A 23,282-nucleotide genomic window follows, 5' to 3' on the forward strand; every position below is an offset into this window, starting at 1 on the left:
CATTTTAAAACTCGTGCTGAAGTCTTGTTTTCGAGTTGATGACGATGCCCTAAGTGACGTCACGGAGGGAACGCCCCTGACCGAGAAAGCAACACATAATGCATTTTGTGTACTTTGTTTGGTCTGAAAGCTTCGTGTTGATGATGAAATTAGAAGGAAAACATAAATAACGCGATGGTGAATCGTTGTGTGTTGCATCAAGACTACTATTTGATACTAGTTGACGCAAATTGCCAGCAGACTAATCAGCCCATTTCCAACGGAGCATGGGCGCCATCTTGTGCATTTTCTGGGACGCTACATTGGAGTCCAGACGCCTCAAAATGAGACGGATGGACTTCTTTAATCGATTGCAAACATTTATGCTTTCCTCTTCAGAACTATTTGAATCATATTCATAACTGGATGAGTAACAAGAAAGCCTCTTCTCCGAATCTGAAGCCATTGTTTTGATTCTAGAGCAAGGCAAGACGTCCTGGCGTGACGTCACGAACAAGGGGGCGGGACCTTCTGAAAATCGCAATTTCCGGGGTCATTTTGAAGTCATTTTTATTGGTGTTTTGCCTTTGACTAAAAATATCCGCCTGCGTGCTTAGTGTATTTTAGATGCGATAAAACGTTTTTCTGATGTCAGTTAGGAAACAAAAAATGGTGTCGGTTGTCCTTGAATGTATGTAGTGGCCCCGACACAGACTGAATTGACCGTTTTCTATTTAGCCACGAGACGGCGGTGCGGGAGTGGCTGCCTTTCCAGCAGCTCCTGTATTTTGTTTTTCTACTTTAATTCCTTTCATAACTTTGCTGCTGAGAAATGTAAATTTCTCCACGGCGAGACTAATAAAAGCAAATCCAATCCAATCCAACATCGCTAATGACGCGCCTGTAATACTACATAGAAAACGCGGGCAGTAAAATATGACCTCGACGGGGGAAAATAAATGGAAAGAGAGCGATGGATGAGAGGGAAAAGCTCCGACAACAAAATGTATGAAGAGAAACTCTCCAAGCGGGGTGAGAGGCATAGAGATAAAGGGAAGGACAGTGGTGGTGGTGGTGGGGAATCAACAACGGACAGCTGGGCCGACGGCAAGCAGGTCAAGCTCAGGAAGCGGCTGAAAAGTCAATGTCACGCTTTCATCTCGCCTGCCGCAGATGCAGCAGCCTAAACTTTCCTCAAATGTAACCTTGCAAAAAAAAAAAAAAAAAAAAAAAAAAAAAAGCATGACTTGATCCAACTTTCTACTCTGTTTCGCAACACCACCCATCACCCCCCTCCGCCCCAATCCCGCCCTCCCGCTGCCCTTTCCCATCTGTTCTCTCCCTAGCTTTCCCCTCCAATCCTGTCACGTTTATTCATCTTGGTCGGCGCACCTCCACAGCATATTTCTAACTTTGTGTATCTTTCACTTAGGCAACCTTTTCCATCCGTCGCCGTTTCTCTGCATTAGCTGCGCATGAGCGCAGTGCAAAATGGCCGTGAGATCAGCCAAAAGCTAGCAAAACATCGCTTCTCTCGGAGTAAGTTTTTTTTTTAAGATTACATTCTATGGAATGACACCGGTGAAAACTTTCATATTTGAATGACACGTCAAACCGCCTTTCCTTCATCCCCGGCTAATTCATGACTGATATATTTCCGCGGCGAAACAAACAAAGCGTGACAAATCCAGATTATTGTCTGCGGCCGAGATAAGGTTATAATGAGAAAGTGCATCAGGGGAAATTGATCGGGGTATTTTTTTTCCTTCCTTTTCTCAGGAAGCTAGATGATTTAGTGAGGTTGCGGATAATCACTTCGTAAGTCCCACCGACCCCTAATGTCGCGTGTGGGTAAAATCCGGGAAAAGGACAGATTTCCTGAGAATACAGACGCTCCCCAATTTACGAACGAGATACGTTCCGAACGGTCGTTCATAAGTTGAATTTGTTCATACAGTGCTCTATTTTGTATGGAATGTATGTTTTAGGCTTATATAAGTATGTTTAAGGCTTGTATAAGTAACTTGTATTCGTTTGTACTAAAAAATAAACATTTCATAAAACATATGCTATATGGTCGTTCATAAGATGAATTCGTTCATAAGTTGCTTCAGTGCTCTATTTTGTATGGAATGTATGTTTTAGGCGTATACAAGTATGTTGAAGGCTTGTATAAGTAACCTGTATTGGTTTGGACTAAGAAATAAGCATTTCATAAAATATATGCTCTATAAATATATGTACATGTACAACTGGAGAGAATACAACATATGTTATGACAAAAATGTTCGTATGTACCGGTGTTCGTAACTCGAATGTTCGTATGTAGGGGAGCATCTGTTATTAAACTTATTTTTATTCATTGATGGTACAATTTATAGTCCAGTGCGCCTCATATATGGAAAAAGTTTGAAAATACACCATTCATTAGTGGTGCGCTTTATACTCCGGTGTACCTTATACACCGGAAAATATGGTAAACGCAAATAAAGCATTAGTTTCCTTATCTTATCTTAACTCATTCACTGCCAGACATGTGCACAAATGTGTCCACTCCAATGCCAGGGTTTTTGTCACTGTCATTTGAATTCCAGGACCCAGAGACTATTGAGTTTTAGGACTACATAAACACTCAGTACAGCGTTAGAAACCTTACTCATTACTTACTTATTATTTGTTATTTTATGTATTTTCTTTTCCAAGATGGCGGCGCGTGAACACGCAGCGGTTCCCCTCTCTCGCCTGGCAAATTGCCGTTTTCGTGTTTATTATGTTTGTTAAGTGCCTTGCACACTGGGTCAGAGAGGACAGGAATTTCATCTGTGCTGTATGTTATGCATATTAGCATATTTGACAATAAAGCTGACTTTGACTTTACTCTCTTCTTTCATCAGAAAAAAAAAGTTCTTTCTTAAATGACGTGTGTCTGGAGTTATATAACCTTGAAATGAAGGTGGCTGTCCGAAATAAAATCCAATACATACATATTGGTTTATGTAGCGCTTTAAAACAGCTGAATCTGGAACAGAGCACTAACATGGGAAATGCAGCCCCCTTGTGGAAGGGAAAAAAACATTGCCAGCGCTTTATCGGCATTCAAGCAAAAAAAAAAAGTTCAAAACCGAACTAATTCGGGAATGGTGCTCTGGGTCATATTTTCAATTCCCAAATAAATTCATGAACTACAGTGAATGAGTTAAGTATGGGTGCAAAAACAGATTGACGTCCAAAAAACCCGAGTAGATAATATTTGTCATATCATAAATTGCATTCAATTATTCGTCGTGGTTTCACTTTAGAAAATTGCTGTCCCCAAAAAAAATGTCTAAAATGAAATCACAGTACCTTTGCCTGACTTCTTTTTACTTTACAACTCACCTTCACCTTCTAAAGCAATAAACTACCGGTGGTACTTTTGTGTTGCCTTGTTAAAGGGAAAGCTGTCATACAAACGGCATCGGAGACATAAACGTGATTGACGGCGGCGTTTCAAATCCGTCGAGTCGGCCCAGATATCATCATGGCAAATATCTGCCTGGATCTCCACTTGGAGGCATGTTACTACATGCTAAACACTCTATGGGGTTAACAATGGGGACTATGAGATTAGATGGGAGGACGGGGGGCTAGAGGTGGGGGGTGTCAGGGTGTCGGAGGTGTGGGGGGTTATAGGAAGCACTACGGAAATGAACAGAGATGACACAAGAATGACTGGCGGCTTCTGAAGGGCATTTGGTGACTTAATGAGGAATTTGCGACTTGCCTTAATTTTGCATAGGGGAGGATGCTTTAATACTCGGGATTGTCTGTTGCACAAGCACAACTACAGCAACACACATCCACACACACACACAAAAACACATCCACACACACACACACACACACACACACACACACACAAAATCACACACACACACACACACAAACACACACACAAACACATGCACACGCACAAGCACACACACACACACATTTCTGTTTCAGTGGTTTTATGAGGTCCAGATAACTCAAGATCAGGAGTGAGGACCACCGTTGCTGATAAGTTTGGCCAACGAACTTTACCTTGGCATACGGACTTTTTTCGTACACGGAGCTGCCTCAATGAGTGATGTGACGTTCGCAAACGAGCCCGTTGTTCTAACAACAAAATGGCAGCCGACTGTCCTCTATTCCCCGCCCCCAGTCTTCGGTTAAAGCCACGTGATTGATCAAGAACGCAGCAGTGACGGAGGGTGGTTTAAACATTAAAGAGACGGTCAGACGACAGTGAGAGAGTTTCAACTTTGACAGTTCAAAGGAAGAGTGTACAATGCAAGGTTAAAATGTCTCATCAATCAGGCTCCACAGACAACCCGCACAAGCCATCTGTATACTTGATGCAAAAAGCTATCAACCCAGCTAAACAGAACACAATTGATGAGGAAATAGATACAATTATCACAGAGAAAGCACCTACAAGGGATCATTCCTCAAGATGGTGAAAGAAGAAGGTTACGTTCCTCATCAAGTGTTCAATGCTGATGAAACCAGTCACTCCATTCCATCAACGACCATCACAAAGTTTATTACAGTTTATTTCTTTAATTATAATACCATAGCATATTTATTATACATAAAATGTAAAGGTAAAAGGTATATTTTGTGTAGTTTTAAGGCTTAGAAAATTAGAAAGTAGAACCATTATGTTTTATGGGGAACGGATTATTCACATTTTAATGGTTTCCTATGGGAAATTAATTTTTGGGATACACACTTTTCGCTTACCTACTCTGTCTGGGAACCAATTAAGTTCGTAAGCCAAGGTATCACTGTATTTCATTTATTTGGTGTATTGAGTAAATCCACATGCTCCGATACCCCTAAAAAAACAAAAAAACTTCTTTGTGTTCAACTACAAATAACAAACGGATGATTTTTCTAAACAGAGATTGTTCTCCACGTATGAGGTCATCAATCCATCTAAACGTGGCGCTTACGATACAACGCATACAAGAGATTGAATCCTATATGCGCCATCATGGTCGGACGACGGCGACGGCGGCTGCCGCATTGCACGGAATTGCTAAACAGATGTAGCCAGCCATCACGGCTATCGATCATGTCGCTCTCTTTGAATCCAAATCAGACGTGGGCAGAGGAGAGTGGCTCGAGTGGGGGTGTTGAGGCACCGTGGCGGCTGTGCTGGACAGCTACGCGTTGATCATATCAACTAGGCGTGAGTGAACAAACCCCGACACCGGACGGCTGATTACATGCATCGACACGTGATCGCCGAACAACTTGAATGCATAAACCAGGAATGTTTTTTTTTTCGCTGTAGAATTTCCATACGTCCATTTTCTGATCCGCTTTATACTCACAAGAGAGGGGTGGCGGGGTTGCTGGAGTCTTTAGGCAGTAATTTGGGGACACCCTGAACAGGTTGCCAGGCAATTGCAGGGCACACACATACATCCATTTGCTCTCTCACTCACACCAAGGAACAATTTTGAGTGTTCAATGAGCCTCTCGTGAAGAATTTGGGAAAGTGGGAGGAAACCGGAGTACCCGGAAAAAACCCACGGACATGCAAACTCCACACAGGGAAGTCGACGTTTGACCCTATGACCATGATTATATTTTATTTATTATTGTACTTATGCTTGTCTGTGACTGTAAAGTGTCCTTGAGAGCTTTGAAAGGTGCTTAAAATGTAATGTATTATTATTATTATTATGAATATTATCTTGCCTCTTTGTTTGGGTTTTGGTTTATCTTGCGGGGGGTTGCCAATAAAGCGCTGGTCAGACCTCTGGCAATGTTTTTCCCTCCACACGGGGGCAGTATATACATTTTGTCCATTTTAGGGTTATCTAGCTCGCTATATCGCTAGCTAGCTATTTGCTATCTATAAGCTATCTAGCTGACTGGATGGCTATCACACTGGCTACCTATTATCTATCTATTAGCTAGCTAGCTGGCTTTCTATTTGTTTGAGTGACTTCCAGGTTGAGTAAACGCTAGCGCGTGTGGCTGCCGCTGCTCACCCACAGAAAAAACTTTTCCTGTGACTGTAAAGTGACCTTGGGAGTTTTGAAAGGCGCTTAGAAATGAAATGTATTATTATTATTATTATTATTATTATTATTAAAAGCGTGCATGAAAGGTTTATAATGAGATTTCATGTCAGCACTTTTTCCAAAAGTAAAATGATGGGAATTCACAATAGAGTATGAAGCGCATTGAAATTCCGCAGGGGTTAGAGGGGCAGGGGGGGTCAACGTTAGTGGAGCGTAACTATATTTATGCTCGTGCGGTTTGCGTACGGGTAAGAGAGCAGTGGTCACGGCTGTCGCACGGGTTTCGACATGCACACGTGGCGGCTTTCCTCTCCGGGGGGAAGGGGTGGATGTTGAAACTGTCAAAAAAAAAATGGATGAAAAAACTGCCCCGCACGGCGAAATACTCTCGGGAAATACCGCAGTGGAATGTCCGCGTTGAACATAGTGTAGTGGGATCAGAAAATTTCTGCTTCTTTACATAGGGGTGGTTTCGTTCCAAATACAGTGATACCTCGGTTTACGGACTTAATTGGTTCCCAGAAAGTGTGTGTAAGGCAAAAAGTTCATCTGTCAAACATTTATTTCCCATAAGAAACCATTAAAATGAGAATAATCCATTCCCAGGTCCCCGTAAAACATGATTTTCTACTAAATAAGCCTTAAAACTCCACAAAATATACCCTATTTTATGTATAATAAATGTGCTATTGTATTGTAATTAAAGAAATAAACTGTACTATATAATAAAGTCGTTTTATTTACCTTTGTGATGGTCGTTGATGTAGTTGCCTCTTGTTGATATCCGAGTGAAGTTGGCGTGATTTCTCGCCGATAATACCCTCACTCACACGGTCCCCTGTTTTTCGTTAATCCAAATCAACAGAAGTTTTTAAACCTCCTATTTCCTGACACCATTGCTTAGACAACACAGAAACCCCCTTAGCCACACGTAGCAATGGTTGACTTGACATACTGGTACTGGGAGGCTAAGTCACACAAACGCACACCTCGTTCGTGTTTTTCCGATGATCTCCTTCTTCTGCTTGACTGTGATTTTCTTTTGTGTCCTCTTTGGCTTAACACTAGCCTGTGGTGGGGTCTTTTTCAGTCCCATCATAGCAAAAAAGTACTCCACTTGATAACAAATCACATCTGCACTCAAAGGGGGTATGGAAAACTAGACCGCCGTGGCGCTGTGTGGTTTGGTTCACCTGCCAAAAACTACAGTAAAGTCTCGTTATATCGATATTCAAGGGAGTCCGAAAAAATATCGATATAACCGGGACTATCGATATATCCGACCCTGTTTGCATGTAATTTTCTCCGTGCGTGCATAGAAATAGTATCGATATAACCGGGACTATCGATATATCCGATATCGATATAACGCGACTTTACTGTAGTTCGTATGCCAAGATTATATTCTCGTGAATTTAATGTTCGTAAGGCGGAAAGTTCGTGAGCTAAAGCGTTCGTAGACCGAGGTATTACTGTATCTAAATAGTCCATTTACAATCCTGACAGATGAATGATTACTTCGTCTGTTCAATGCAAATGTTTTCGTTCATTTTTTAGCAAAGACAAAGACAAAGGTATTCAAAATGGTCGCTAAATGACTTTTAAAGGCGAAGGTCATTTACCCCTTTAAAGCTTTTCCTCACATGGCTCAATTGGAGTATAATTCCCTCACCTTGCCTTTAATAGCTGTTGGCTATGCAGTAGCTGAGAGATTTGAAATCCAGACTCTCTGAGATATTACGGGAAAGTAAAAAAGGCATTTATAGGGTGTGTTTCCGCCATATTGCTTGGAGGTGTGAGTATTGTTAATGAAATTGCCCCGCGGGTGAAGGAGAGCTCTTTTGAAGGGGGGCCTTGTCTGGCTAGAAAATCCTGCCGGGAGACGTCGAGCGGTACCTGGCATGGAAACTGCTTCGGCGGCACTTTACATGCCTTGCCCTCTGATTTTTTTTTTCCTCGCTCCTTGCCCTCTTTTTTCTTGCCCATCCCCTCCATTGCGCTGTTATTTTGTATCCCCCCCCCACACACACACACGCACACACATTCCCGTTTCAATGGTTTTGTGAGGTCCGGATAACTCCAGATAAGGAGTGACGACCACCGTTGCTGATAAATTTAGAGAAGAACTAGTGTTACAGTTGAACACTAAATATCACTCCATTTCCCATTTCAACTTCTTTAAAAACAAAGAAATAAAAAGTGGACATGAAACTGAAATAACAGCAAGAGTGAGGTTTTCTGAATGGGTACATTCAAAGTCCTCACCCCTGTAGTAAATTTGATTAAAATATCTTTACTTTTTTACTTTTTGTGGTGTGAATTTTTGCCTCTCATTAACCACGCACACGCACACATAAACACACACAGTGAGTAAAAAGTGTGTGTATCCAAGCGAAATGAAAATACACACCAAAAAATATTTTGGGTGAATTTGTGAGGACCTCTCTCAAACTTTAACAGATGCATATATAGACCTTCTAGAAGCCTTTAGAATGAAAAACTTGTGAGGACCGGCCAAAAGGTCCTCATTTGTCAAAAATGTCCTCACTACGTATGGTATAACAGTTTAGTGGTCCTCACAAGACCAGTCATACAAACATACACACACGCAGAATTACAAACCCCCCCATTTCCACTCTCTGTCCGCGATCCCCTCGCTCAACTCGAGAGAGGACGTGGCATCGGTGAGCAGGAGAGCAAAGAGAAGAGAGTAGGAGCTTTTAGCAAGATTGCAAAAAATGTCACAAAGGCATGAGGGGTGAATATTAAGTCCTCTCTCTATTTTTCTGTCTGTCACTCTCTGAAATTCGTTTGAGAAGTTCCCGTGTGGCACAAAAAAAAAACAATCTCAACAGCATATCTGACACAGATAGTTATCACGAGTGAATCCGAAAGATAGAAAGGGGGTCAAAATAGGTCTCACTTGGAATTCCTGGTGGAGTCTTCAGGTATTTTCCGTTGAAATGCTGGATAACGACTTCACATTTCTCTGTCGATTCCATCCTGGAAACATAAAACAGATACAGTGTTTTGGATTTGATTTATTGGAGATTTCTAATACGGATTTATACAGTAAGCAGCACTGCGAGGAAAATGCGGTGTCCTCAACTGGGCTAAATTTGAATGAAACTCGATAGCTGTCCAAAGACTGCCTGACCAAAAACAATGAAAAGACCCAGTTTTTCCTGCAACTTCAATTGTCCCCCAACCCCTCCACACACACACACACACACTTCAGAAAAAGTGTTGAATCTAAAACGATCCGAGAGATTAGCAGAGATTAAAACCAATCGGGTTTGATTTACCAAGTGAGAAGTTCATAGAGTTGAATCAAGAGCTTTTTATTTATTTCTTTACTTTTCTCAACTCGTTCGCTGCCTGCCATTCCCAAATTTATTCGGGTATCAAAAATATGACGTGGGAGCGCTATTCCTGAATTTGTTTGAATTTGTGTTATGTCTTGTGGCAGGGGTGTCGATAAAGCGTTGGTCAGAACTCTGGCAATGTTTTTCTTACCCACGAGGGGGGAGTATTTGCCTTTTGTACAGTTGCCCTCATTTCAAGCTCATATAACTCCAGACCCATCTAATTTAGGAATTAACAGTTTTTTAATCTGATGAAACAAGACTGTCGAAGGTTTCTTATCCTGCATTTAATGTTCATGTCGTCCTAAAACTCAATATTCTGTAGGTCCTGCAATTTGAGTGAAAATGACAAAAATCCTGGCACTGCAGTGGCCACCTTTTTGCACATCGTCTGGCAGTGAATGGGTTACCACGTGAAACCAGAAAACAACTCTCTAAACATCGGCGGTAATTTACTTTTTTTTTGTTGCAAAATTCATAGCTTTGTAGAGTCCCGTGCTTGATTCGCTCTCACCGCCGAGAATACTCTTATCATTCTGTCAGCCGCCCACTCCTCTGTCCTCCTTCTATCATATCTCCATCGTCATCCCTCTTTTATCCTTTGAACGGAGCTTCTTTATCGTTCTCTCTGCCCCATCCATCTTACTCTCAGCGCCCCGTCTCAACCTCTTCCTTTTGCCGGCTCTCTCATTCCTCCCCGTTTTTCAACCTTGCTTATTTCCTCCATTTTTTTTCGTACTTACGCCACTCACGCTACCATCCTTTTGTTTCATCCGCCATCTTTGGAAGATGTCAACATTCACTCTTGCAAGCGTCGTCCATCTTTTAGCTTAACGGCATCTAACATTTCACTCCATTACAATGGCACTTAACCAGTTTTAGATCATCTCATGTGAGTCGATGAGAAGGTTTCTTCAGCCGTCATCTGTACAAAAGTGAAGGTTTCGGACGTTTCGCCTCCTATCCAAGAGACTTCGTCAGCGAACTAAAGTCTGACTGGTCGTATCGGCCCCATTTATATATCCCTAATGTCCAGACCTAGTGGCGCCGGACACAGCTATGATAGGTCCCTACTCTCAGGTTGGGGGGGGCGCGGACCCCCCCCTGTGGCCCCACTGATTGTTCCTACATTCCTGACTAACGATTGGCCTATTACCCCCACTCCCCCCGGTATCACCTCATCAGCATAACGACCCTCATCAGCATTGCGAAAGTTGCCTAACCTGTTTTGCCTGAGCAGGGTATTGTATGAACGATCCAAATTGAACCTCACACCACCAGACCGGTTTAATGAAGGATTTTGTTGTTTTATAAGAATCGCCTCTTTTACCCCCCTTTCAAACCATCTATGTTCTTTCGCTAAGATCTTAACCTCATTGTCGTCAAATGAGTGGTTAGTAGCTTTTAGGTGCAAATGTACTGCCGATTGAGGCCCACTAGTATTATCCCTGCGATGTTGATAAAGTCTTTTTTTGAGAATTTGTTGAGTCTCCCCAATGTACTGCTCTTTACAATTTTCATTCTTACAATGTATGGAATAAACTACATTACTTTGTTTTTCATTTGGTAGCCTATCTTTTGGATGCACTAATTTTTGCCTTAACGTGTTTATCGGTTTGAAATAAGTAGGAATTTTATGTTGCCAAAGGACTCTTTGTAATTTTTCAGAAACTCCTGCAATGTACGGTACTGCTACTCCTCTCCTTTTAGAATCTTGAGAATTATTGGTTGGTTTATTGGATCGATATAACCGGGACTATCGATATATCCGACCCTGTTTCCATGTAATTTTCTCCGTGCGTGCATAAAAATAGTATCGATATAACCGGGACTATCGATATATCCAATATCGATATAACGAGACTTTACTGTATATAACGATTATAATAGTTATACATAATAGCGAGTGTCGAAAACAGCGTGACAAAAATCTTTGTAAAACCACAAAGTTACTGATCACACGTAACAATGTGAGATTTTACAGATTTTAGCAAGGATCGTGAAAGTGGATCATTGATAGAGATTAGACAGAATAAGAAGTTATCATATTTAAAAGTTTCATGCTGTCATATGCTTAGTCAACATGTGTGACTCGAATACGCAATTAAAGCACAGACAACCTGGGGTCAATCTGAGTTAAACTGTCATCTTCATCTAGGAGATCTGGCCTTGGAAAGAATTTAGGACTTCGGAAACTCCTTTATCACCGAAGCAATTTACGACCTGAAACTCCTTCACAGGATTACAAGAGCTCATTAGCTGGGTTACAAATCTATCGGTTCAGGGAAAGACAACCAATTAAAATGTCTATGCTCTAGTGTTTATAGCTGTTGGTGGTTGGGCGTGGTATTTAAATCAAGAAAACTATGTGTTACTAATGTGTTACTTAAATTTGCATATACTCTCAATAAACAGCTTGGCACAGGGTTGCAGAATCCAGGAGTCTGTCATGAACAGCTGCGTCTCCTGCCAGCAGTAAAGACAATCTTTCTGGGTTCGAGCCTTTGTCCACAGTGTCCGACCGACTATCTGTGACAATCCCTAATGGACAGAGGTGGCTTCTAATCAGATGCACTCTGTAGTCCTGATATTACTGTATGTAGGTATGCAGTGTCAAGATTTGATTTATTGACAAAACACAATTTTGAAGCCAATTCGTTCATTCATCCATTTGCTGTACGGTTTATCCTTATCAGCGAGGCTCGAATTGGTTAATCACGAGCCATCAAATCTCAGTTAAAATGTCGCAGTCGGAATATTCTGTACTATGTCTCGCGTAAAAAAAATGGTACAAGGTCATGACTGTGGTTTATGTACTCTCATTTTCTTCACCCGGAATTGAAATCTTAACATTGAACCGCCTCGCGGTGTGTCTGAGGAGAGACGTTCTCATAAGATAAAATGATTTATGTGGTAGAGTTCTCCATTTTGAGAAAAATAAAATTCTCCTTGGCATATCGCCTAGGTAAGATGGTGTTCACTGACCATGAAAATCTGACGGAATCCATTTCTTTTCACTAAAACTTTTTTTACTCCCCAGCAGTTATTCGTAGACTATTCTCATTCGGCCATTATTTTATTCATAGTCTTCCAGGCCCCCTCCGGCCATTCATTCTCTGCCCTCCACTTGTGTCACCCTCCCTTTCTCGTTTTCCAACAAGAGAGCACGAAGGTAGACAGTAAACAGGTGGGTAGACGCGGAGTCAATAAGGCCGACAGGTGGTTTTGCTTCATGGGAAAACTAAGCGCTCAGCCAGACAGTCTGGCGGCCGCTAAGGATGTGGAACTCTCGGCGTTCGCCGGCTATCGTGAGCGAGCCAGGCTGGCCGTTGAGGCAGGCGGTCGCTTCTCTTTGCGCTGCTGGTTAATGGCATCAAGTGCTGCTGTCTGCAATGATTAGTACTCAGACTGGAGTAATGGGCTCTGATAACAGTAATGGATCAGCCCACAAACACTTAGCTCGGTTTACTCTCTAATGCCCCTCGTGGTTCAACCTCAGGCAGCTGTCGGGGTAACGCACGGGAGTTACACATTTTAGGGATAGTGGAAGTTCAATAGCGGGAAAAAAAAATAATGTTCCGTTATGTGGCGCGGTGATTTTGAAAATGTCAGAATCAGAATCATTTTTATTGGTCAAGTATGGAGAACACACCAGGAATTTGTCTCCGGCAGAAAATGCTGCACTAGTGCCATCAAAAATAGACAAGACCAATAAGCATGGAGGACACTCATAAAGGCTAATCTAATCTAATCTAATCTAATCTAATTTAATCTAATCTACTCCCTTAATGTAAATGGTACCTCTCAGGAACAACTGTGAGAAAATCTGCAAAGTACCAAGCAGACAGTTGTTCAAGTGAGTACAGGAAAAGGTGGTGGGCAGGGTGCGGAGGGTCCAGTAGGATTTTATTATTATGTTATGATTGTCATTATTGTTATTATTGCGATTATTGTTATTACTGTTATTACTGTTATTATTATTATTATTATTATTATTATTATTATTATTATTATTACTATTATTGTTAGTAGTATTAGTAGTAGTAGTAGTAGTAGTAGTAGTAGTAGTAGTACCAGTAGTAGGATGATGATGATGAGGATTATATTATTATTATTATTATTATTATTATTAGTAGTAGTAGTAGTAGTAGTAGTAGTTGTAGTAGTAATATTTGTATTATTGTTATTGTTGTTATTATTATTATTAGTAGTAGTAGTAGTAGTAGTAGTAGTAGTAGTATGATGATTATTATATCATTGTTATTGATATTATTGAGATGATGATGATGATGATTTATTATTATTATTATTATTATTATTATTATTATTATTAGTAGTAGTAGTAGTAGTAGTAGTAGTAGTAGTAGTAGTAGTAGTAGTAGTAGTAGTGGTAGTAGTGGTAGTAGTAGTAGTAGTAGTAGTAGTGGTAGTAGTCGTATGATGATATTATTATTATTATTATTATTATTATTATTATTTGTCCATTTGCAACAGCATCATTTCAACCGGGCATATTCAGATGATTTTCCCAAAGCATCACAACAACGTCAGGAATTAAGATTAGCATCGGATCTCGGGCAGATTCGTCTGCTTCGATTGTGGAGACGATGATCGTATTTTTATCCACATATAATAGAGGGCTGATTCACCACAATCTGCATATATATAGTTTAGATTAGAATGTCGATATATGATGTATTATTCATGTTGGTTGCCACATCTGGTGCTTCTGTGATTTTGTTCAGTCGCTGACGTTGCATATAGGTATACAAACCTTATGGACTTTTTTGGCTACTTTTGTATGTTGTTTTTTTTTCATTTTTATTTTGACAATCGTCCACTTTGCTGCAACGCTGCTAGAATTTCAATTTTACATTACCCTGTTTATGCATGTGTAGAGAACTGCATTTAATTGTCTTTTGCTGTTTTTGTCAACACTGATTGGAATGGGAGGAAAGTTCAACCAAAGCCAGTGATTAAAAAACAAACCCTAAAAATGCCTACTCTGTTTTTGAGTGTGTACTGGGAACAAACAGACTATTATTTTGTTTGATGATGCATGAGAAGCAGATGATGTGATTGGATGTGAATCTAAAACATGTGGAATTTGGGTGTATTACATTCATATTACAATTCAAAACATTTGAATGAGTCATTGATTACCTGGCGAAGCCAACTCCCCGGCTGACTCCGTTGGCATCCCTCAATATCCTGGTGGAGATGACGTGACCAAGAGGTTTCAACATGTTCTCCAGCTCCTGCTCGTCCATCGAGATGGGCAAGTTGGAGATGTACAGGTTGGTCGGGTCTTGCTCTTGTTGCTGCATGTGGCCAAGCGAGCGGAAGTCAAGGCACAGAAAAGAGAAGAGAGAGAAGATATGTGAGCTAAGGCGTCACAATCAAGTGTTGAAAGCATGAAATTGGCATTGTCATGTGGCAACCTGGAGAGTGGAGTAAAATTGCCAAGTGTGCAACTAACTGCGTGTAAAAGTTAAGGATAATTGAGTTGATTAGCACCTGGGATCCAGTCGCTGAACCTGGTTATTATTGCATAAACATTTATGCCGCCATTGAATGACCGATGACATTTTTTGTCCAAGTAAAAATAATAACTCAATCTGCATGTTCTACTTGGCCACACTGGAACAAGGCACGCTTTAATTAAGCGCTTCACTGTACAGCCTGATTGAAGTGTCATGGGATGGCTTATTAGGCACTGTTAACGCAATCATTGCTTGCTCTCAAATGTCAATCGCAACGGTAGCACCATTGATTTGTCGAGTGTGTGCCTGTTAATCAATACAGCCGTGGCCTGATACAAAGCGCTTCCTGACCCACATTAGCATCTGGTAACTCTTTACCTCTTGAAGCATTAAAACAAGGACGGTCAACGCTCCATTCGAGTATTGCTGGACTTTCAAGGTGTTCTTAGTCATCACGATAAGATAATTTCCGGAATTCTAAGGTTTAAAATGTGAAGCAGGGATTCGTTGGGTCGATAATGGAAGCGTGTTTTTAATTGCTGTGCCCCGAGGTTGCTGTTAGCTAGCTTAAAGTGCACAGCTGGTTGCGCCTTCGAGCCCGAGGTAACAGAGGGCCCGGTAAGTCCAACTGTTGAACAGCTGGGCCCTGCAGTGAAGCCAAACAAGTTAATCAGTTACCAAACCCGCGAGACAAAAGGGATCAAGTCAGAAAATGGACAAGATGGCGCACAAGCTCCGTTGGAAATGGGCTGATTTGTCTGTTGGGAATTTGTGTCAACTAGTATCAAATAGTAGTCTTGGTGCAACACACAACGATTCACCATTGCGTTATTTATGTGTTTTCCTTCGAATTTCGCCATCAACACGATGTTTTCAGACCAAACAAAGTACCCAAAATGCATTGTGTGTCACTTTCTCGGTCAGGGGCGTTCCTGACGTGATGTCACGTCAGGAATCGTCACCAACTTGAAAACAAGACTTCCCGAATATTCAGCGCGAGTCTTAAAACGTAAAATATAGCTATATGCGGTGGAATCTTTGTAAAATACGCTGAGTAGGGGGGCGGGCACTTCTGAAACTCGCCATTTCCAAGGCCATTTAAGTAGTTTTGGGACACTTTAAGTCATTTTTATTGGTGTTTTGCATTTGAGTAAAAATATCAGCCTGCGTGTTTTGGGTATTTTAGATGCTATAAAACGTTTTTCTGATGTAAGTTAGGAAACTAAGAAATTGTGTCGGTTGTCCTTTAAACTAGTTATGGGATACATTTCCTCAGTTTATGCGCGTGTGCGTTTTAATGAAACACCGTCTACTCCACACGTAGTTAAAAAGGATGTGACAAAAAAAGTGTGTTAATAGCGGGACTCGTCTCGCGGACATATTATCACAAGCGAGCTTCATGTAAGCACGGCCGCCTCTGCTTAAATTCTCCCTTTGATGACGTTCCACGTTACAAAGCCCTTAACACCCCAGATGAGTAGATTATGGGTGGCGGTGGTGGAAATGGGAGCGTCTTAACCGGAGGTGAGATGGGCTGGCACATTCCACAAGGAGATTTAATTTCCTTTAATGTCAGCCACTGCGTACGCTTTGCTGTCAGGCTATGAATGGGGAGAGTAATTGAAGGTGCGTGAGTATGCGGCTCTGTAGCCAATCTGAAAGTAATTATGCTTTTTTTGTATTATGCCTATTCTATCCAATGAAAAAAATGATGCATTTGTGTCTATTTCTGCCAGAGTTACGAGCACCCTACACCCCCCCCCCCCACCACCACCACAATGGATTGGCATTTGTCTGACTCATTGCCATTGACCACAGTTGGAGAAGGTTAATGGGAAAGGCTCTAGGCTGGACTGGGCCTTTGATGGGCATAATTCCTTCACCTTGCCATCAGGACGAACAGGAGGAATCCGACTCTGTACGTGACAAGAAGAACAGGGCGATTGCGAGGATGTGTCATTTAGCGCTGAGGAATGGCCCCCATGTGCAAGAGCTGACAGTCTAGCAGCTGGTTTTTTTTTTCCATTTCAAATCCCCTGCTCTGTTTATACCTGCCTGTAATTGCTGAGAACATTAGCATGCAAGAAGGGAGAGAGTGTTAGGTGAAGGAGAGCGAAATAAGTAATCTATAGATTGACAGAGGTTAAAAAATAATATGAGAAGCAGAATATATTTACAGCATGAGGTCTAAAAGGATTCTTGGCACACATAACGGTCGCGGAATATTGTTGGTGACAGAATCCGAAGACACAATTTTGAAAATGAAGAAATACTTGTTCACAGATACATTTTTAGACATCAACAACAGACTGTGGGCCCAGGACAGACACTCCAGAGACGAAACTATTTGTTTACAAAGACGAAAAGGTTTCTTCAGCCGTCATCTGTACTTCTTTGAAGGTGTCGGACGTTTCGTTTACACGTAATTCAAAAGTCCAAGGCTTAAAAGCAAGGGAAAAAGAAGCTGACGGCGACTCTAAAACTGAATTGAAGCCTGGAGGCACTGTCAGAGATGTCACAGTCGGACACTGTGGACGAAGACTCGGAACAAGAAAGATTGTCTTTTACTGCCGGCAGGAAACGCAGTCATTTGTGACAGACATCTGAATTCTGCAGCCCTCTGCCAAGCTATTGAGAGTATATGCAAATTAAAGTGACACATTAGTAAAACAGTTTTCTTGATTAGAATACCACGTCACTGGTCTTTTCCATGAGTTGATAAATTTGTAACCTAGCTAATGAGCTCTTCCTGTTCAGGATGTTCAAGTCGTAAATAACTTCGGTGATAAAGTATCCCAAGTCCTAAATTCGGTTCTAGGCCAGATCTCCTAGATGAAGATGACAGTTTAACTTGCTGTGTCTGTTGACCTCAGATTGACCCCAGGTTGTCTGTGCTTCAATTGTGTATTGAGTCACACATGTTGACGAAGCATATAACAGCATGAAACTTTTAAATATGATAATTTCTTATTCTGTCTAATCTCTATCAGGCACACAGTGGAACGGGTTCAATCCATAATGGGACTCACCAAGGCTGATAAAATAAGGGCATTCTTAATGTCATGTCCAAAGTTTATCTTGGTAAAGTACTATAAGACTGCTCCCAGCATTGCTACAGAAGTCAAAGGATGCGGTTACACTCTGCTGGGGACTCAAAAACCAAACACAACACTCTGATTCCAATTCCTCTACATGACCTTCGACCCGGAAGGAAAGCTTTTTTTAAAAACACGATAAACAAGAATGGCCAAGATAAGGGTGACATGGATTAATAGGACCACTTCCTGTGGTCTGATGAGACCCAGATAAACCCATTTTGGTTCAGATGGAGTCAAGAGTGTGTGGCAGCAACTAGGTGAGGAGTACAAAGATGAAGTAGGTCTTGCCTCTGGTCAATCATAGTTATCGGAGTTTCATTCAATGCGACCACTCCTCTGTTTCTCACTTTTTTAACTGTCAACAACTTTATTGTACACCCTCACCCCACCCTAATCAATCCATGACCTTCATCCACCCAACCAGGGGCATTGTTCTTGGGCTTTTCTCTTTCAGTTCTCCCTCTTCTGTCAATACAGCCTACTCAGGAGATTAGCCGGATGCATAATTGTCTCCACAGGGCCTCGCGGTTACCCGTGTACACACTCGGATTGTTCAAACTATCTCGTCGCCTCTTTTTCAGTCCATCCTACGCTCCTGTCAAGTCCGTTAAGGACTAAGAACGAATGCTACAGTTATGCTAACCACTATGAGGTCATTTTTTTTTAAGACTCCAAAGTAGATAATGAACAAACTACGCCTGTCCTGACTATCTCCATGACACAATCGACTATCAGACTCACGCAATCAACATCATTGTCGCCGAGAAAATCGGAAAGTGGCTTGACACATGCAAATACAGAGCACACCTAAGACAATTTTGATCTCCGTTTCGTGCAGCGCCTTCCCAATGAACTTCCGGAGGTCATATTGGTCTCAATGCTTTGTAGTTAGAAAGCTCCAACACAGGTCAAAGATAACGAATCTTTGTCGTCGTAACAAGGTCAGACGCTCACCTCATTATAAATCGCTCTTAGCGAAAGATAGCACATAAAAATAGGCGTCATCAATTCTCGATCAAAACATTGAAAGTTGGCCGATCACTCGTAACGCTGCACTCGGTCCGGATCCAAATGATGAAATAAAAACTGTACAAATGACCAAATGTTTGCCGCACAGCGATAAACATTATACATCACAACAACATTCTCTCCCTCGCGTGAGTGCAATACACGCACATGGCAACGACCAGAAGTACATCGAGGCTGTTCCAGTATCAACATTCACACTCGCATAATGACAGCACAACTCATAGAAGCTCACGCTAATGCCCGCGCGCACGCTAGCTGTAATGTTTTCGTACACACGCGTATGCACAATCGCTCACCGGGTGTCATATTACGGCTTTAGGGAAAAAAAAAAAGACTTTGGAACGGCGTTGTATTATAACCGCAATGACAGATGCAACATAAGGGACAATTACAGGTGATGCATGATGGCGCCCGCGACTTGTCTAACATGCTTAGACTGCACTTTGGTTTTTTTTCGGGGGTGATATTAGGGACTTTGCAGTCTACTAACGAACGAACGACCCTTGTAAAATTTTGAATGATGAGTTTAATATGCAGATGCTATTCCAGCTCATCGTCATTTTGCGAGTGGGATTGGTGTGATTTAATACGCCGGCGAGGGATCTCGATGGAGCGCGACTGGTTTACCGTGAAAATGATCAACCGGTACCGTGCAGATGATGTGAGGTGAGTGTAGGAGAACAATTCCTAATCGAGACGATCGTTTTGGATTTGACGGTACATAAGACTTGGGTGCATGAGATCGGGGGAGGTTAATTTTATTGTTTCTACTCGTGGTTACTTTACAAGTACAGTGACACCTTGGCTTACGAACTTAATTGGTTCCCAGACAGAGTGTGTAAGGCGTAAAGTGTGTATCCCAAACATTAATTTCGCATAGGAAACTATGAAAATGAGAATAATCTGTTCCCAGGTCCCCAAAAAACATAATTTTGTACTTTCTATTTTTTTTAGCCTTAAAACTACACAAAATATACCTTATTTTATGTATAAATCTGCTACGGTATTATAATTAAAGAAATAAACTGTACTGTATAATAAAGTCATTTTATTTACTTTTGTGATGGTCGTTGATGGCTTGATGGAATGGAGTGGCCGGTTTCCTCAGCATTAAACACTTGATGAGGAACATAACCTTCTTCTTTCACCATCTTGAGGAATGATTCCCTGTAGGTGATTTCTCTGTGGTAATTTTATCTAGTTCCTCATCAATTGTGTTCTGTTTAGCTGGGTTGATAGCTTCTTGCATCAAATGTACAGATGGCTTGTGCGGGTTGTTTGTGGAGCCTGATTGATGGGATATTTTAACCTTGTAGTCTACACTGTGCCTTCGAACTATCAAAGTTGAAACTCTCTCACTGTCTCTTTAATGTTTAACCCCCCACCTCACTGATGCGTTCTTGACCAGGCACGTAGCTTAAACCGAAGACTAGAGGTGGGGAATCGAGGACAAAAAAATGTCGGCAGCCATTTCCTTTTTGGAGAACGGCTTAACTGAAGTTCACTCTCTCGCTATCTGTAAACCCCGCCCCTCCTTACTGTTGCGTTCTTGACCAATCACGTGGCTTTAACCGAAGACTGAGGGCGGGGAATAGAGGACAAAAACAGTCGGCTGCCATTTTGTTGTTAGAAGAACGGGCTCGTTCGCGAACGACACATCACTCACTGAGGCAGCTCCGTGTGTATCCCGAAAAAAGTTTGCATGCCAAGGTAAACTTTTTATAAATTTAACGTTCGTAAACCAAAAAGTTCGTAAGCCAAGGGGTTCGTAAACTGAGGTATCACTGTATCTATATATCTTTTTTTTTTTCGGCAACGTAATTGTCTTGGTTCACTTTGGCAGACGCAGGGAAACAAATGCCGTCGTTACTTAGTATAAGAGACGCAAGACCAATAAATTAGGGTGCCATCAATGTCACGGCTCATACATTTTGAAGCGGGGTTAATGTGAATTTAAATGGCTGGATATGCGCTTCAGCAGATTAATCACGGCCCCCCCCCCTGAAGCCCCCCCTCTTCCCTGATTTGATTTTGTGTCTCCCTCGGTGAGCTAATATACCAAAGATTAAAGTTTCATGCGGCGCTATAATAGAAATGTATTATTAAGACATGAACCGGGGAGATGCTAACCTTAGCTTGGTTAGCTAGCAAGGTAATGCATTTAGCGTTCAAGAGGTGTCATGTATATTCATTTTATTTCGGGGGATGTGGAGGAAAAACAAAATGGGCATTTCTTTTGTTCTCGCCTACATCCAAGCTATAGTGGCACTCATGGCGCCGCCTAAACCGAAGACGGACGTTTCACAAATATCTTCCCACTTTCGGAATACATTTTCATCTCCATAACCTTTGTATTTTTTCCATTAGTCTGTTTGCATCAAGCGCTCATTGTATTGTTGCTGGGCTAAATGTGTTTTTCTGTCTTATAAATCATTCATGATATCATTTCTGAGATTGAATTTTTTTGTTTTTTTTATTTTTTTTTTTTCCTTGACGGAGATCATGCCATGGCGGAGAGCGCTGCCGATAGTTTCGAGGAAGAAGGACGGCATTAAAATAAATAAATACATAAATAAAATTATAAAAATAAATAAATAAAAAAAAATAAAAATTAAAAAAAAAATAAAAAAAAGAAGAAAAAAAAGAATAAATAAATAAATAAATAAATAAATACAAATAAAAAATAAAAATAAAAATAAACATAAAAAAATAATAATAATTGAACGACAAAATAAATAGTGATGAGCAATTTGATATCATACTGACAAATGAAATTATGTGAGTTCACTTGTATTTTTTTCAATTTACTTTGACTTTTTTTGACCGCGTGCAAACTTATCCGTTCGCAGATGGATTTTTGATGAAAGGCAATGGGCCGCCGAGTTGGCAGCCAAACCGCTTGCACTTCACAAAAGGGCCATTCAGGGGCCTTCACGTGAGCCAGTTGAACCACTACCAACGTATCCAGTGGACAATCACTGGTGCAAAGTGATCTAATTGCCCACATAGCACGCATGGCCGACGGAATCATCCGCAAGGGGGTAGTTTGCAGTTTACCTACCGATGTCTATCCCAGTAAGCGAAATTTTTAGGAATCTTCGAGGCATTTCTAATCTTTCCTCTTGAGAGATGCTCTAAATATATATGCTTTTTCGAGTCATTGACCACGCCCCTTCCGCCGAGTTCGCCAGATCATCAAATCACCATGCGTGCTCAGTCCATGGTTCATGGGCCAAATGAGCCGTAGCGAGTGATTGTTACGTGACTTCAACCGTATTCTTTTGCCCCCGTCTGTCTCGAGCGAGCGCATTATCAGCGGGAGGAATTTGCTCAGCCAACCGTTGAGGTCAAAACGTTGAAGTGTGCAGTAAAAGGAAAAGAGGGTGAAATCACACGCATGTGTTTGGAGATGCATCAGTGATTTTATAAACAACAGTAAATTGTAGCCTTTAATCCGTCATCAGAACTGCACATTTTTTTTTCTTTTCATTCATTCATTTTGGGATTGTGGGAGGAAACCAGAGTACCCGGAGAAAACCCACACAGGTACACATGCAAATTACAACCAGGAAGGCCGGAGCTGGAATTGCACTTAGCACTTTGAGGTCGACGTGCTAACCATTGGACCACCACACGCTCTGAAAACGGGTGTCACTCCCCGTTTCCCGTGACATGACCGGCTCTCCAAATGGAAGCACGATCCAATTTTCGCTTATGAATCCAATGCAAAATAAATAGCAAAGGCTGTTTGCGTGCTTCGCAACCACACTACGAATAACCCGGGAGCCACAGACTCATTTGTTATTCTTTAATGTGCCACCGCTCACCGGGGAACAGTAACCCCCGCTGCTGTGAAACGACACCACAATGTGAGCATTTCATGGGTAACTGCGGCAGGAATTCTTGGCCTCGCTTCTGTCACGCCAGCGCGGGGAGAAACAACACGGCGGACGGGCGAGCGGCGCCGAAATATTGAAATACATATTAAAGAATTATTTCTCAATGGGGGAAACGGCAACAACAAAAGTAATAAAAAAGCAATATTGCGAGCGCCGTGCGGGGGAAGGCAACTCTGAACAAATCAACATTTATGTGGCGTCAGTCAAGTTCGGTGGCGAACGCCAGGCAATGATTTTCAATTACCAAATGTGGAGGTGGTGTATTAGTCCGTAATTGAATACATCGACAATCATTGAAAATATGACGTAGAGCGCCATTCCCGAATTTGTTCGGGTTTTATTTTTTCTTGTTTGAGTGCTGATAAAGCGC

General features: G+C 41.6%; 1 protein-coding gene across 4 annotated transcripts in view; it reads right to left on the reverse strand.

Moving 5' to 3' along the window:
• rbms3 (RNA binding motif, single stranded interacting protein) overlaps positions 1 to 23,282 on the reverse strand; it is a 159,698-nt gene that overhangs the window by 39,663 nt on the left and 96,753 nt on the right. For all 4 annotated transcript variants that reach the window (XM_089023398.1, XM_089023399.1, XM_089023396.1 and 1 more), the window contains exons 5-6: positions 14,567 to 14,724; positions 8,962 to 9,041 (exon numbers count right to left, since the gene is read on the reverse strand). In XM_089023398.1, coding sequence (XP_088879524.1) covers positions 8,962 to 9,041; positions 14,567 to 14,724 — 238 coding nt within the window. The remainder of the gene's footprint in view (positions 1 to 8,961; positions 9,042 to 14,566; positions 14,725 to 23,282) is intronic.

The sequence above is a fragment of the Hippocampus bargibanti genome, linkage group LG20 (assembly GCF_051943395.1).
Source record: "Hippocampus bargibanti isolate YZ-2025 linkage group LG20, ASM5194339v1, whole genome shotgun sequence".
Lineage (NCBI taxonomy): Eukaryota > Metazoa > Chordata > Actinopteri > Syngnathiformes > Syngnathidae > Hippocampus > Hippocampus bargibanti.